The sequence below is a fragment of the Tursiops truncatus genome, chromosome 1, assembly GCF_011762595.2.
Source record: "Tursiops truncatus isolate mTurTru1 chromosome 1, mTurTru1.mat.Y, whole genome shotgun sequence".
In the NCBI taxonomy this organism is placed as follows: domain Eukaryota; kingdom Metazoa; phylum Chordata; class Mammalia; order Artiodactyla; family Delphinidae; genus Tursiops; species Tursiops truncatus.
Window position 1 is genome coordinate 146278310 of NC_047034.1, and position 16905 is coordinate 146295214.

Here is a 16905-nt window from a genome sequence, read left to right on the forward strand (position 1 = left end):
TATATAAAACCTGTCTGCTTTGGCCACTTCTTAAGCCCCTTTCTATGAGTCCTCCTTGTGAACAACTAAATTTTCTTTTTTTTCCTTTTAAACTGTCTTGTGTCAATTTTATTATTAGTCCAGACACAAGAAATCAAGATGAGTAGAGGGGGAAATTTCTCCCTCCCCAACAAGAGTTTTGTGAAATTTTTGTTTCAGATGTGTATATCTATCTGTGTGGTAGGTATGTGGTATCCGGTTTGATGTAGAATGTTTTTGCTCACTGTGAGCTGGGGTCCGAAAGTTTGAAAGCCATTTTTAAATGTGCCATATTATGAGGTTCAACAGTTTAAATAACTGGACGTTTTGAGTTGTCCCTTCACTCAAAGTAGACATCCACTCATAGCGCGGGGCTCAGTCAGGCAGAGACTCAAAGTGATCTGAGTGAATGGTAAGGAACAGAGAAGCGCCCAGCCCCGCGTGAGGGGTGCGGTGATGTGGGGGTGTTTTTTTGTGTGTGTCTGTGTGTGCGCTACTCACCATCTTTATTGTTTTGAAAAAATCCCATAGTTCTCCTCCTCAGTGACCCACATGCAAATGAGAAGTATGCTGCTTTGTAAACCGACCTAGGAAAATGATTTGTTGTAAACTTAAATAACAGTGTTATAGAATTTGTAAGAAAGATTCTTACAAATTAATACACACGAAAAAGAGGAAAATATATTGTACCTAGCAGAAAAAGAAGTGACATATACACCTGCAATTCCTTTCACTGCAGAAATGACTTTGTCCAGATTTTGGGTGTGGGTAACATTGAATTCTACTCTGTGTGTTCCCTCCGTGGGGCAGTCAGGAGCTTGGAAGGATGGATGGGCCTGGAGGTGCAAACTGCAAGCCGTTTAGCCAGCCAGTTGTTGACTTCCTGGGGAGCAGCGTCATAGGCTGCGTGAGGAGAGGAGATCCCGATTCTTTCATTAGCACTGAGGCTCGCTGGCTGCCTGAGACGCCACAAGAATCGAGAGAGGGTAGGCGGCGTGGAAACGGCAAGCCGGCAAGCCCCAGAAGGCGGGAGCTTAAGCTGGCCAAAGGCCATTGCCCGCCGGGAATCAAGCACGAGCCCAGCGCCGCAGCAGCCCGGCACCGAGAGCCGCCGCTCTCCGTGAACGAAAGAGCAGAGCGCACGCGCAAACCCGCCCTGCCAGCGGAGCGGAGAGGCCCCCTCAGCCGGCCGGGCCTCGCCTCAAGCCTTCAACGATCCGCACTGCCCAGTCACCCGCGCCTTGTCACCCCGCCGGGCTTTCCCCGCCCCGTCTGTGCGCTAGCTTATCGCGGCTGCGCACGCAGAGCCTGAGCGGGCGCCAGCGGGAAGGGGAAGCGGCGGGTAAGAAGGGCCTGCGTCCCGGGGGCGCCTATGACGGGATTGGGAATTTTCTCCTCGGCTCTCTCCGGCTCTCGGGATCCTTGAGGAGAGTGCGAGGAGCCTCAGGAACCGGCTTCCTCCTGCCGTTCAGGCGTGCCTCTAATAATCGAAGTGTTTTCGCCCAGAACGTCGTCTAGTCCGGTCCCTTCCTGCCTCTCTTCTCCCCGCCCCCACTGGGGAATCCGAGGCCGAGTTCCGGCCCGTCTGTTGTCACCAGAAGTGTTTGAGATGTCTTCCCTGCCGTTTAGGTAGCACCGGAATGTTTATCTGCCTTTAGTGTCGCAGCAGCTTAGGGGTAGCTCTCCAGGTCCAGCCCCCAAGTCAAGCACAAAGAGCCTCATTTTTTTTGACGCTTGCTAGTCCTGGGATTCTTTCTGACACGCTTTGCTGAATGAAGCAGCTTCCAGATCCTCGCAGCAGTGACTTCGAGGCCACTAAACATAGGTCCTCTTTACTTCCTCTGGGCGTCTCCACCGTTTCCTAAATAATCTGCCTTTCAAGTTTGTGTCTCTTGGGGCACGTCCCTTATATCCGTATGCGATGTCCCTGAATTATGCTCTTTCCTTTTGGAAATAGGGTCATACCACGTGCCGCCTTTTGGAATGAAGTACTCCAGTGGCAGTGGGATAGTATCAGCAGTTACTAAGAAGCGTAGTAGTAATAGAGTAGGATTTCTGCTGTCGGCTGCCAGAGTGGATGGATAATTCAGTAACTTTTTTGTAGCAGGAGGCAGCATTTTAGTTCAGTAGCTGTGCTTGATGCCCTGAAGTTGGGGGCAGAGGAGGTACCTTGTAATTAAACAAACCAGTTGGGTCCAAAATCTGCTGATAGGAAGAAATCTAAAACAGAAGAAAGCCTGACAGCCATGCCATGTTTAATAATATCTGCAGGTCAAATTTCTATGTAGAGACAAATACACTGTTTGCTTTTATATGCCAGTTAAATGTAATATGTTGACATTTATGTTGATGCTGATGTGAAGCTTTAGCAGCTACCTCGGAACTTTTCAATAAAATTTCTCAATAAGTTAATTCCTAGATAATCGTGATAATCAGCTTAGTTATTTTTACTTTAATAAGTTTGACTGAATGCTATAAATTTAGCCCCCCCTTTTCTTTAACATCAGGTCACACCATTTCTGTCAGTCTTATTACTAATTTTCCTTGATGCCTAAATACCTTAGTCATCTTAGATTTCCCCTGTGCTTCATCTCCATATCTCTTATATTACTGGATCTCATGGTTTCTTTATTCAAAAAGTAACTTGGATTTATCCCTTTGATTCTCATTGTTAAAGCTGGAAGGCTGTTTTCTAAGACTTTGCTACCTCTTAGCTCATCCTCTGAAAGCTCAAATAACAGTTCTGAAACATGACTATTGTCATGTTTATTCTCCATAACCCTGTAAAGGTTCATGTTAAATTGCTATGCTTGGGTTTCAAAGCTCCTTCTCTATATGCACATGATATGATGGGAAAAACCCAGGATTTAGAGTGAGAAGACCTGGGTTTAAATACCAGGACTGTCATTATACTAACTCTGTGACCTTGGGAAACTGAGCTTCAGTTTCCTTCTCTTATTTCAAATAACAATATCTTTTTCTTCCAGCCTCTTAATTATTGTGAGAATTACAATTGGCATAATGTGTGGAAAAGTTATCAGAATTAAACAAAAACAGCCTAAGCTATTATTGTTATTTCTTTGTGCTCATTTATTTCACAAACATTTGAAAACAAGATATGTTAGATACTGGTGCTACAGCTATGAAAGATAGTCCCTAAGGAGTTATCTTTCAGAGAACTTTCAGAGTGTGTGTGTGTTTGTTGTGTCTGTGTGTCTGTGTAGGGAGTAGGGTGGTAAAATGTCTGACAAGGTAGAATGTGATAATATACTGTAAAATAGGTAAGGTTAGGGTGAGCACCAAACCCAGAGGAAAGAGGAACAGGGAAGATTTCCTGGAGGAAAGTAAGTTTGAACAGTCTTGATTTATAACAAAGATCCAGAAAGAAAAGGAGGGGGAAGAGTGCCATGAAAGAGATGTGTTTAGAGAACTGCAAATTGTTAGGTTTTGTTGGAGTATTAAGTTCAAAGGATTATAGGAGGTAGGACTGGATAGGTAGAGGTGAAATTTGAAGGGCTTTGTGTGCTAAGGGAAGTGTACAAATTGAAGGATCTTAAGCAGACAGTTGGCCTGATCACAGTTGTTTTTTGAAAGTTCATTTTGGCTGCCATGTGTGCTTCCTTACTGCAGTGTACAAAAATATCTTTATATCTTTGTGCCTTTCCTCATTTTCTTTACTCCACCCAAAAGGGTTTATGCCCTCTCCTCATATCTTAATACACTGTCACTCAGTGTCCAGTTCAGGTTCCATTTCTGCTGTGAAGCGCCATCTAATTATTTTAGGCCCCATTATTTATTCCCTTCTTTGAAACCCTGTTAGAAATAGTACCACACAATTTAGCCCTTATTTGTTTCATATGTGTTTTTATGTCCCTAAATAGATTGTAAGCTCCTTGAGGATAGGGAATGTTTCATACGTGTATGAATAGAAGACATGTTAAACACAAAAATACATTGTTTGGTCTCTTTGGTTTTTTTTTTTCAGGGATTATGGGCAACAGTCCTTTTAATTAATCTGTCATCATCATGGCTAATGAGGGCTGTGCCAAGGCTGGTGATAGTCCTTTTTCATCAGATAAACATGCTCAACTCATCTTGGCCCAGATCAATAAAATGAGAAATGGACAGCATTTCTGTGATGTGCAGCTGCAAGTTGGAAAGGAAACTTTCAAAGTTCATCGGCTGGTTTTGGCTGCCAGTAGTCCTTATTTTGCAGCTTTGTTCGCTGGAGGAATGAAAGAGTCCTCAAAAGATGTTGTACAGATTCTAGGAATTGAAGCTGGAATCTTTCAAATACTTCTAGATTTCATTTACACAGGTATGTTAAGTGAACTTGTAGCTTTGAGTGAAGAATGATGCAATCACTCACGTTCTGCTATGGGAATATAACTTGATCTAACATATAGAAAGTGATTTAACAATATGTTATTATGAGCCTTCAAAAACTTCATATCGGGACTTGCCTGGTGGTCCAGTTGTTGTTAAGACTTCGCCTTCCACTGTAGGGGGCTCGGGTTCAGTCCCTGGTCGGGGAACTAAGATCCCTGAATGCTGCATGGCATGGCCAAAAAAATCAAAACAAAACAAAAAGTTCATATCTTTTGACCCAGTATTCCTTTTCTGGGAATCCTAAGGAATTAATTAGTGATACAGGCAAATATTTACATTTATTGTAACATTATTTATAATACTATATAATGGAATACAGTTTGATTGTCCCTCAGTAGGTTATATGGTTAAATAAATTATGGTACATGTATATATAATGGAATAATTTTTAGTTCTCACAAATTATATTTGTATATATGTACACACACATATACATTCTCATGGAAGAATGTTTGCAATATATTAAGTGAAAAAAAATCTGGATATAAGTATCACCACAATTTTGTAAAAAAAAAAATTCATTTGTGTATTTGTGCACAGAAAGAGACTAGAATATTTATAAGCGTTTATCTCTAAATGATGGAATACGGAAGATTCTTATTTTTCCCTTTTTTTTGTTTTTTCCTCAATATGTCTATAATCAGCATGTATTAATTTAAACAAACTTTTATTTTTAAAATGTTTTTGAAGAGTTTTAATGACATTATAAAATGTACACAAAAACCATAGTGTAAAATATGTCTTATATGTAACATAAATATACATGGAAAAAAGATTTGAAAGAGATACACTAAAGTATTAATGTTAATATAGGGATTTCCTGGTGGTCCTGTCTTTAGGACTCCACACTTCCCACAAGTCGTGCAGTGCGGCCAAAAAAAAAAAAAAGTGTATGTGTATGGGAAAATGTGATTTTCATTTTTGTGCTTTTCTGCCTTAAAGTTATTTTGTTTTAGTTTTTTTAAAAGATTTAATTTTTTATTTTATTTTTAGCTGCATTCGGTCTTCGTTGCTGTGCGCTGGCTTTCTCTAGTTGTGGGGAGCAGGAGCTACTCTTCGTTGTGGTGCGCGGGCTTCTCATTGTGGTGGCTTCTCTTGTTGCGGAGCACGGGCTCTAGGCGCGTGGACTTCAGTAGTCGTGGCTCGCGGGCTCTAGAGAGCAGGCTCAGTAGCTGTGGCGCACAGGCTTAGTTGCTCCGTGTCATGTGGGATCTTCCCGGACCAGGGATCGAACCCATGTCCCCTGCATTGTTGACAGGCGGATTCTTAATCACTGCGCCACCAGGGAAGTCCCTAAAGTTTTTTTCTGTAGTGAATATATATTACTCTTATAATCAGGAAAAAATGTTTGAAAACAAAGACTATGTTTGTTTACACTCTAGTTTTGAGAATATACCTTGCTCTTCTTAAAGGACTACTTGGTGGGATATGGCCTGATAAAGTATTGTTTACTTAAAGCATGTTATTTAAACCTGGAAAATGACGAAACCAGGGCTCTAACCCGTGTCCCCTGTATTGGCAAGCGGATTCTCAACCACTACACCACCACTGAAGTCCCAAGGTGATTTCTTTTCTTTGTGTAGTTTCATATTCCTTTTTGGAAATTTTCAGAAAATAGCTTTTAATTTGCGATTGTAAAAATGATTATCACGTTAAAAAAATAAATTAAAAAAATAAAAATGATTATCTTTTATCTGCTGAAAGCAGTGCAGCTCTGCCTATTGACTAGTGTACAGATTAACATTGAGGGGTTCTTGACCTCACTTTTCTAAGTGACTTATGTGAGCTGATTAAACTATTTCATAAATGCCCCTGCTTCTCTTATTTGCAAAGTATAAATTAATACAGATTAATCCAATGCAATTAGTGTCAAACAACATAAAAACAGAAGAAGTTCCACAAGTTGCTTATTCTGCCTCTGCTGTCTGACGGTAGCAACAAGAGATATCTAGTGAAAGAGAATGTTCATGGCATCATCTCCATATAGCTGATGATTAGCACTTCCATCAAAGGAATAAAAAGTAGCAAAACCTAGAGAAATAAAAGCTACTGAGCATATCTGGGGGATAATAACTTTGTAGAATATTGACATTTAAGGTAAAATTGGTTAACTGTGAAGAACAGCATTTGGCCCCTAGTAAAAGATATAAAATAACAAGACAAGAGTTTATTTTTCCAACAAAAATGAATCCATAGAAGCCATCCCAAGGCTGGTATGGTGGCTTCTTTATGTCATTAGTAGCCTGTTATTCTTCCAACATTTTGCTCCACCATCTATAGCTTGTAGCTTCTAATCTCATGATCAGTGAACTTTAGCCAGTGGAAGGCAGAAGAGGAAAAGGTAAAAGGACCTGCCGGCTGAGTCTATCCCTTTTTAAGCTTTTCTGGTAGCCCTCCCCAATAACTGCTACCTGTATCAAGTTGGCCAAACTCAGTCAAAAATTCACCCCCAGGGCTTCCCTGGTGGCGCAGTGGTTGGGAGTCCGCCTGCTGATGCAGGGGACACAGGTTCGTGCCCCGGTCCGGGAAGATCCCACATGCCACAGAGCGGCTGGGCCCGTGAGCCATGGCCGCTGAGCCTGCGCGTACGGAGCCTGTGCTCTGCAACGGGAGAGGCCACAACAGTGAGAGGCCCGCGTACCGCAAAAAAAAAAAAATTCACCCCCATCTGCAAGGGAGGATGAGAAATTTAATTTTCAGCAGGACACAACTGCCATTCACAACAAAATCAAGGTTCTGTTAGTACGGATTAAATGAAAATGAATATTGGGTATTTATTGGACAGGGAACTTTGTAATCTTTGATACAATTAGTTCTTTAAAAACATGATCTTTGATTTTCATTGTAATAGCATTTCCTTTTTTGGGATGGGGCAGCAAAACCTGTTACTCTATTAATCTCTCCTCTGGACATTTCTTTAAATTAATTAATTAATTATGGCTGTGTTGGGTCTTCTTTGCTGGCACAGGCTATTCTCTAGTTGCGGTGAGCGGGGGCCACTCTTCACCACGGTACGCAGGCTTCTCACGGCGGTGGCTTCTCTTGTTGCGGAGCACGGGCTCTAGGCGTGCGGGCTTCAGTAGCTGTGGCACGTGGGCTCAGTAGTTGTGGCTTGTGGGCTCTAGACCACAGGCTCAGTAGTTGTGGCGCATGGGTTTAGTTGCTCCGTGGCATGTGGGATCTTCCCAGACCAGGGCTCGAGCCTGTGTCCCCTGCATTGGCAGGCAGATTCCCAACCACTGCGCCACCAGGGAAGTCCTCCTCTGGACATTCTTTATTAACCGATCACAATTCTAATAGGTCTTAACAGATTCTTCTCACCATAGATTTTTACGCACTTCACTTAAAATCAGATGACCTGGGTTTGTGATCTAGCTCTGCCACTAACTAGCTGTGTGATACAAAGCATTTCATTTAACTTTAGTCAATTATTCATTCATTCTTTCAATATATATGTGAATATATTTTTTGAGCTAGGCACTGGGGATATGATAGTAAACAAGACAGGTGTGGCCTGTGCCTTTACAGAGTTTTATAGGTAATGTAAAGTAGGTACTTAAAAAATAGAAATGAGCTTGTGAGAGCCTCATTCTCCTTATTCATAAACTGGGGATAGTAGCACTTTTTAATTCATGTGACGGTTAGATGAGATAAATTTTAATAAATGTAAAAATACTTTTGTTTTTAAACCCTCAGAAAGTATATTTAGATTTCATAAGGTGAAGGTCATACTGCTGGGGTAGAGCTAGAATTTTATTTTATTTATTTATTTTTAACATCTTTTTTGGAGTATAATTGCTTTACAGTGTTGTGTTAGTTTCTGCTGTATAACAAAGTGAATCAGCTATATGTATACTTATATCCCCATATCCCCTCCGTCTTGCATCTCCCTCCCACCCTCCCTATCCCACCCCTCTAGGTGGTCACAAAGCCCTGAGCTTATCTCCCCGTCAGATGCAGTTGCTTCCCACCAGCTATCTATTTTACATTTGGTAGTGTATATATGTCAATGCTACTCTCTCACTTTGTCCCAGTTTACCCTTCCCCCGCCCCGTGTCCTCAAGAGTCCATTCTCTACATCTGCATCTTTATTCCTGTCCTGCCCCTAGGTTCATGAGAACCTTTTTTTTCCTTTTTTTAGGGTCCATATATATGTATTAGCATATGGTATTTGTTTTTCTCTTTCTGACTTACTTCACTGTATGACAGACTCTAGGTCCATCCACCTCACTACAAATAACTCAATTTCGTTTCTTTTTATGGCTGAGTAATATTCCATTGTATATATGTGCCACATCTTCTTTATCCATTCATCTGTCAATGGACACTTAGGTTGCTTCCATGTCCTGGCTATTGTAACTAGTGCTGCAATGAATATTGTGGTACATATCTCTTTTTGAATTATGGTTTTCTCAGGGTATATGCCCAGTAGTGGGATTGCTGGGTCATATGGTAGTTCTGTTTTTAGTTTTATAAAGAACCTCCATACTGTTCTCCATAGTGGCTGTATCAATTTACATTCCCACCAACAGTGCAAGAGGGTTCCCTTTTCTCCACACCCTCTCCAGCATTTATTGTTTGTAGATTTTTGATGATGGCCATTCTGACCAGTGTGAGGTGATACCTCACTGTGGTTTTGATTTGCATTTCTCTAATGATTAGTGATGTTGAGCATCCTTTCATGTGTTTGTTGGCAATCTGTATAACTTCTCTGGAGAAATGTCTATTTAGGTCTTCCACCCATTTTTGGATTGGGTTGGTTTTTTTTTGATATTGAGCTCCATGAGCTGCTTGTATATTTTGGAGATTAATCCTTTGTCAATTGCTTCGCTTGCAAATATTTTCTCCCATTCTGAGGGTTGCCTTTCTGTCTTGTGTCAGGTTTCCTTTGCTGTGCAAAAGCTTTTAAGATTCATTAGGTCCCATTTGTTTATTTTTGTTTTTATTTCCATTTCTCTAGGAGGTGGATCAAAAAGGATCTTGCTGTGATTTATGTCATATAGTGTTCTGCCTATGTTTTCCTCTAAGAGTTATATAGTGTCTGGCCTTACATTTAAGTCTTTAATCCATTTTGAGTTTATTTTTGTGTATGGTGTTAGGAAATGTTCTAATTTCATTCTTTTACATGTAGCTTACTGTTTTATTTTTATTTTTTAATTTTATTGAAGTATAGTTGATTTACGATGTTGTATTAATTTCTGCCATACAGCAGATATTGATAGTTCCCTGTGCTATACAGTAGGACCTTGTTTTTCCATTCTGTATATAATAGTTTGCATCTGCTAATCCCAAACTCCCAACCCATCCCTCCCCCACCCCCCACCCCCTTGGCAACCACAAATCTGTTCTCTATGTCTGTGAGTCTGTTTCTGTTTTGTAGGTAAGTTCATTTGTGTCATATTTTAGATTTCACACATAAGTGATATCATATGGTATGTCTTTCTCTTTCTGACTGAGTATGATAATCTGTAGGTCCATCCATGTTGCTGCAAATGAAATTTTTAAATTCTTTTTTATTTTTATTTATTTATCTATTTATTTTTGGCCTCGAGGCATGAGGGATATTAGTTCCACGACCAGGGATCAAACCCATGCTCCTTGCAATGGAAGCACAGAGTCTTAACCACTGGACTGCCAGGGAAGTCCCTGTTTCTTTTTTTTTTTTTATGATGAGTAGTATTCCATTGTATATCTATCCATTCATCTGTCAGTGGACATTTAGGTTGTTTTCAGGTCTTGGCTATTGTGAATAGTGCTGCCATGAACAAAGGGGTACTTGTATCTTTTTGAATTATAGGTTTGTCCCAATATATGCCCAGGAGTGGAATTGCTGGATCATATGGCAACTCTATTTTTAGTTTTTTGAGGAACCTGCATACTGTTTTCCATAGTGGCTGCACCAACTTATATTCCCATCAACAGTGTAGGAAGGTTCCTTTTCCTCCACACTCTCTCCAACCTTTGTTATTTGTAGAATTTTTTATGATGGCCATTCAGACTGGTATGAGGTGGTACCTCATTGTAGTTTTGATTTGCATTTCTCTAATAATTAGCAATGTTGAGCATCTTTTTATGTGCCTGATGGCTATCTGTATGTCTTCTTTGGAGAAATGTCTATTTAGGTCTTCTGCCAATTTTTCAATTGGGTTGTTAGTTTTTTTGTTGCTATAAAAGTGCTTTTAATAATCTGTAAAGCCTTATTAAGCTGTAGGGCATTCTTTTTAGTACTTTCAAGTAACTCTTGGTTTCATCCAGTAGCAGTCATTCAGTTACCTTCCATCATAACCCATGATCTTATCTTCTCCAAATTTGTAGTGAATTCTCATTTCATTCAATTAAGTCTTATCGCAGTTTTCTCTGCAGCCACTACCATTTATTCCCATGGTGGATTCCATTTCCTATACTTTTCAAAAAACCCCTATTTGCATTCATCAAGCCATAGTCTTCCTCTCACCATAATGTCTTTGGCCATTCATTCATATATAATAATTTTTTTGAGCACCTAGTGTGTGCTAGGCATTGGGAATATAGAAAGAACAAGCCTTGCCCCAACAGAGTTTATAAATCTATTTGGGAATACAAACTTTAGACACATAGTTTAGTTGAATGTTTTAAAGGGATAAAGGGAAAGTATAAGATTGAATGGAGAGTTTATCCTTATTAGGTAGAATTACAGTGGTTTTTTTCCCTTCTAAATATAATTGAGTATTTGATGTCTTTCCAAAGTCATTATAAACATATATGAAAGTGGGGACTTCCCTGGTGGCATAGTGGTTAAGAATCCGCCTGCCAATGCAGGGGACACAGGTTCGAGCCCTGGTCCGGGAAGATTCCACATGCCGCGGAGCAACTAAGCCAGTGCACCACAACTACTGAGCCTGTGCTCTAGAGCCTGCGAGCCACAACTACTGAGCCCACGTGCTGCAACTACTAAAGCTTGCGCGCCTAGATCCCATGCTCCACACAGCAAGGGAAGCCACCACAATGAGAAGCCTGCGCACTGCAACAGAGAGTAGCCCCTGCTCAGTACAACTAGAAAGCCCGCGCACAGCATCGAAGACCCAGTGCAGCCAAAAATAAATAATTAATTAATTAAAAAAAATAATAACAAGGGGAAAAAACCCTGTTATATGGAGTTGTAGTGAGGGTTAAGTGAATGTATAAAGCAATTAATGCTGTGCCTGGTTCATTGTTAAGTGTTACATGAATGTGGGGTACCATTATCATTTAAGTTCTGCACCTTTCTACAAGTTCTTTGTTGCCTTTTTACTTAGTATCTACCTGGCAAAGCCTAAGCTATCAGTGGAATCAAGTATTGAATATAATGGTCTTTGAATATAAGTCAAATGTTTATTTTATTTTATTGGTTATTTTGTCTCCTTACTTCCCTAGGTATAGTGAACATAGGAGTGAATAATGTCCAAGAGCTGATTGTTGCAGCAGACATGCTACAGTTGACTGAAGTTGTTAATCTTTGCTGTGAATTTCTGAAAGGACAAATTGATCCACTGAACTGCATTGGGATCTTTCAGTTCTCTGAGCAGATTGCCTGCCATGATCTTTTGGAATTTACAGAAAACTACATTCATGTCCATTTCTTGGAGGTTCATAGTGGGGAAGAGTTCCTGGCACTTACAAAAGATCAGCTGATCAAAATTTTGCGAAGTGAAGAGCTTAGCATCGAGGATGAATACCAGGTCTTCTTAGCTGCAATGCAGTGGATTCTGAAAGATCTCGGAAAGAGAAGAAAACATGTGGTGGAAGTGCTAGACCCAATTCGATTCCCTTTATTACCTCCTCAGAGGCTTTTAAAGTATATAGAAGGTAATTTTTTTGTTTCATGTTAAGTTAGTCAGTTAATTATCCAGTGACATTTCCTCTGTTTGAAACGTGATAGTGTTTTAGTTTTTCAGTTCAATAAGCAGACATTTATTGAATGATTATTATATGCAAGATACAACTTCTGTGTTTTGTGGGTAGATAGTAGTATTTCAGTATTTCTTTTTTTTTTTTCTTTCTTTCTTTCTTTTTTTTTTTTAAGTTTTTGGCCACACCACGCATCATGTGGGATCTTAGTTCCCCAACCAGGGATCGAACCTGCGCTCCCTGCATTGACCGTGGACTCTTAACCACTGCACCTTCAGGGAAGTCCCAGTACTTCAGTATTTCTACCCATTATTTTAATCAAATCTTTAAATACTTTCTTGAGATTAAGTACCAAGGGAGATAAAATTACTGACAGAGTTAAAATACTAGTGCTATTTTTGGCAGTACTAATTATTTTAGTGTAAGATTTCTTCTTGCCACTGAAAAATTCACCAAAACCCAGCATTTGAGGAAAACATATATGCTAAACACAAAACCAAAACTCAATAAATATTGTAACTCCTCTCATTATAAAATGAATTGTATATTGATATAATATAGCTTCTGTGTAGCCTTTGAATATATTTAGGTTCTAAACTTTGAAAATACTTTTCACCATAGTATAAAATAAATTTTATCTTTATATTGGAAAAATTGTAACTAAATTTACTTTTAAAAACTACTTTGGACCTGGTTTCAAGATTTGAAGGTTTTACTCTTGTCATGCACTGAAGATTTAGGATGTGACTGAATTACAAATATTTTATTATGAATTAAATACAATATTAGCATTAAAGTTGTAATTCTGTGAAGGAATTATATTTAATGTGGATTTTTAGTTTTTTCCCATTCTTAACAGTGTTAACAGAATTTTGTAGGTTTTTCTGAGTGATATCTTGTATTAATGTATATGCAGTTAATTCTCATTATTCATATATATTCAGTTCTCATTATTCACGGTAGTTATCCTCTATAAATTTGCCAAGAACACTGAATTGGCAAATATTGAGCCATTGTTCCTAGGGAAATACAGGGTAAGTTCTTACAAGCCTCTGGTTACAACATTTTTGTCAGCTGATCAATACATAACTTTGTTTTATGTGTGTGTCTGTCAGAACTACCTCATTTAATATTATATGTTGTTGATCCATTATCTCTGTAAGGCACATCACAGCCTTCTTGCACTTACAAACACTAGACAGCACTTTAGCAGTATGCTTGGGGGCTATTTTAAACAGTGAAAAAACCAGCAAAAACCACACAAATGTGAAAACCATGACACTAAATAGAGTGTGAAGAGGACACTTGTTTATAGTGAGAGCTGAAGCAAGAAGGCAGAATGTCACCTCTTTCAGTCTCACCTGGGAACATGCATGTTAGGTGATTCAAATTTTTTGCCACTCTGTGGCATGTCTGTGAACTACGAGGAAAGTGCTGTGAATGTTGATTTGGGTTACAAATCCATTTTAGTGAGTAGATGTAGTCACAAGTAAGGAATCCACAAAAAATGAAGACTGACTGTATTTAAATGGTAAAACAAGAAGAGAGAAATTATCCAGACACATTTTTGCATGTATCATGTGAGAATTTAGGAGTGGAACAAAGGCTTTCATGGTTGAGTTGGCTTTTCCCAAGTGCTGCAGATACAGAGTGCTAAAGGAAAGTTCCTTTGCTAGGAGCAAAGGAAAGTTCCCTAGAATTGGGACATGTCTTCCTACAGCTTTTTAGTGTTGTAATACAGTGTTTAAGACTTGCACTGCCCAATAGTTATCACCTAAAGATATTTTACTGGAGTAAAACTGCAGGGAGGCAAGGGAGAAATAAATGGAGGATTTTTTTTAAAGTTAACCTTAATATGTTTCACTATTTTTGAAACTTTATCTCTTTGATCATATTGGAGAAAAGATGGACAATTTATACAGAAAAATAATGAGAGTCTACCACAAAATTCAGTGAAGGAGCAAGAGACTTAATTGAAATGGTTAAATTATGTTATGTGAAATGTGTAGATTTTCCCCCTGGTGTATATTTTTTGTATTTACCACAGGAATAATTCAGGCAATTTAATATTATTAGTATATGATAACATATATTTTTCTTGCATTTTAGAGAATGATTTTACTTTTCAAAAATGGTACATACTCTTATAAAAAGTTTAGGTAATAAAGTATAAAAAAAACAACAAATCACCCAAGTCCATCACCCAGAAATAGCCAGTTATAATTAACATTCATTAAACATCATTCTAAATGTCTCTGTATAGGAGGATGGATGATAGGTAGGTGTATGGTTGCATGGATGGATAGAAAAAAAAATTTATAAGACTAAGAATCATTCTATCATACTATTTATACTACAAAAATGTATTTAAATCTCACTAAAAATCAACAAAGAAGAAACTAAAGTAATAACTAATTTCAGATAAATGTTTCTTTATCCCAAGAAATATTCATTCTAAAAAGTTTTTGTAGAGTTAAAAACAAAAGATGAAAATCATTAAAAGGTGAAACCATAGTTTCATTTTGTGTTTCAATTTTAAAGTTTAGACTCTCTGCTAAGAAAAATGAGGTAATTAGCATTGTTATTTTTCTCCCTACCCCCCTCAAGGTTTACACAGCCTTTACATAGAATTTTTTCAATCATGATTCCCCTAGCTCTGTGCTTTTGCTCTGTATTTAAGTGGATTTAATGCTCTCTCCCAGTTTTTTAACGATAGTCTTTTTAGTCCTGACCTTTTTTTTTTTTTTTTTGGCAGCGCAGCAGGGCTTGTGGGATCTTAGTTCCTCGACCAGGGATTGAACCCAGGCCACAGCAGTGAAAGCACCGAGTCCTAACCACTGGACCGCCAAGGAATTCCCTGAGCTTTTTTTTTTTTTTTTTTTTGGCAGTACGCGGGCCTCTCACTGTTGTGCCCTCTCCCAATAGGCTCCGGACGCGCAGGCTCAGCGGCCATGACTCACGGGCCCAGCCGCTCCGCGGCATGTGGGATCTTCCCGGACCAGGACACGAACCCGTGTCCCCTGCATCGGCAGGTGGACTGTCAACCACTGCGCCACCAGGGAAGCCCTGAGCTTTCTTTTTTGATTCATCATTTGGTCGGTTGGATTTCATCACTAAGTATTTTTTTCAAGGAAGGCTCATGATAACTTATTTCCTGATTTTTTTTTTTCTCACATCTGAGAAGTTCTGCCTGTTGCTTTTTAATTTAACAGAAATTTGGGTGGGCATAATATTCTTAATTTATGATGATTCCCCCAGCCCACCCCAAGTTTGTAAGGCATGGTTTTCTTTTTACTTTTTTTTATGACTTGCTGTTTCTGCTTGGATGCCTAAAGAATTATCTTTTTTTGCGTTACGCGGGCCTCTCACTGATGTGGCCTCTCCCGTTGCGGAGCACAGGCTCCGGACGCGCAGGCTCAGCGGCCATGGCTCACGGACCCAGCCGCTCTGTGGCATGTGGGATCTTCCCGGACCGGGGCACGAACCCGTGTCCCCTACATCGGCAGGCGGACTCTCAACCACTGCGCTACCAGGGAAGCCCCATTATTCTTGATTTGTGTTAAAGTTTGACATTTTTCCTTAGACTATATCAAATACCCTTTCCTTTTTTTTTTGGCCAAGCCTTGCGGCTTGCGGGATCCTAGCTCCCCAACCAGGGATCAAAGCCACGCCCCCACACAGTGGAGTCCCAACCACTGGACTGGCAGGGACGTCCCCGCCCTTTCCTTTTAAAGGTTCAATTTTAATTTCATTTTGGGAAATTTTTCCTGTATGAAATTCCTGAACACTTTTAATGTTTCATTTGGTAGTCTTCATCCTTTCACCGGAACTTTTTTGTCTTTCATATTTATCATCTTCTAATGTTAAAATATTTTGTCTTTTGCTCTATATTCACAGTTTTCTCAAGTCTTTACTCCAAATCGCTAATTTGATTTTTTTCTGATGAGTTTCTTGTTTCCAATTTATTAACTCTGCACTACTGTCATTTCAGTTCTCACTTTGTTTCCTCAGCAATGCGTCTCATTTTATTTTATTATTATTTTTAAATTTTTGGCTGCATTGGGTCTTTGTTGCTGCACATGGGCTTTCTCTAGTTGTGGCGAGCGGGGGCTGCTCTTTGTTGTGGTGCATGGGCTTCTCATTGCGGTGGTTTCTCTTGTTGTGGAGCATGGGCTCTAGGCACTCGGGCTTCAGTAGTTGTGGCACATGGGCTCAGTAGTTGTAGCTTGCAGGCTCAGTAGTTGTGGTGCACGGGCTTTGTTGCTCTGCGGCATGTGGGATATTCCCGAACCAGGCCTCGAACCCATGTCCCCTACATTGGCAAGCGATTCTTAACCACTGCGCCACCAGGGGAGCTCACGATGCGTCTCATTTTGCCTTTGAGTTCTTTTTTTTATATAGGATCTGTATTCTTAAATAATTCTATCCTGTGTATGGGGAGTCTGTTTCTGTTTGTGGCTAATGTTTTCTTCCAGACTGAATTCTTCAGTCTCTTTCTCTTCTTTTTCCTGGGGTATATTTACATAGCTGTATTGCTTTTTCATGATATATTGCTCATTCTTAACTTGGGCAACTCTGTTCAAACCTGCTTGCTCTGATAATTCTCTTTGACACCCTTTCTACCTTAGTGTA

At 39.6% G+C, this 16905-nt stretch overlaps 1 protein-coding gene across 4 annotated transcripts in view; it reads left to right on the forward strand.

Moving 5' to 3' along the window:
* Nucleotides 1–1031: 1031 nt before the first annotated feature.
* The window catches only part of IPP (intracisternal A particle-promoted polypeptide), a 40625-nt gene continuing 24751 nt past the window's right edge, over nt 1032–16905 (forward strand). For 2 of the 4 annotated variants that reach the window (XM_073790432.1, XM_073790435.1), the window contains exons 1-3: nt 1032–1360; nt 4004–4336; nt 11800–12231. In XM_073790432.1, the coding sequence (XP_073646533.1) occupies nt 4045–4336; nt 11800–12231 (724 nt within the window). In that variant the 5' untranslated portion in view covers nt 1032–1360; nt 4004–4044. Of the gene's footprint in view, nt 1361–1390; nt 1648–4003; nt 4337–11799; nt 12232–16905 lie in introns of those variants that run through there. The other 2 variants (XM_019937888.3, XM_019937889.3) reach the window with 2 other exon arrangements.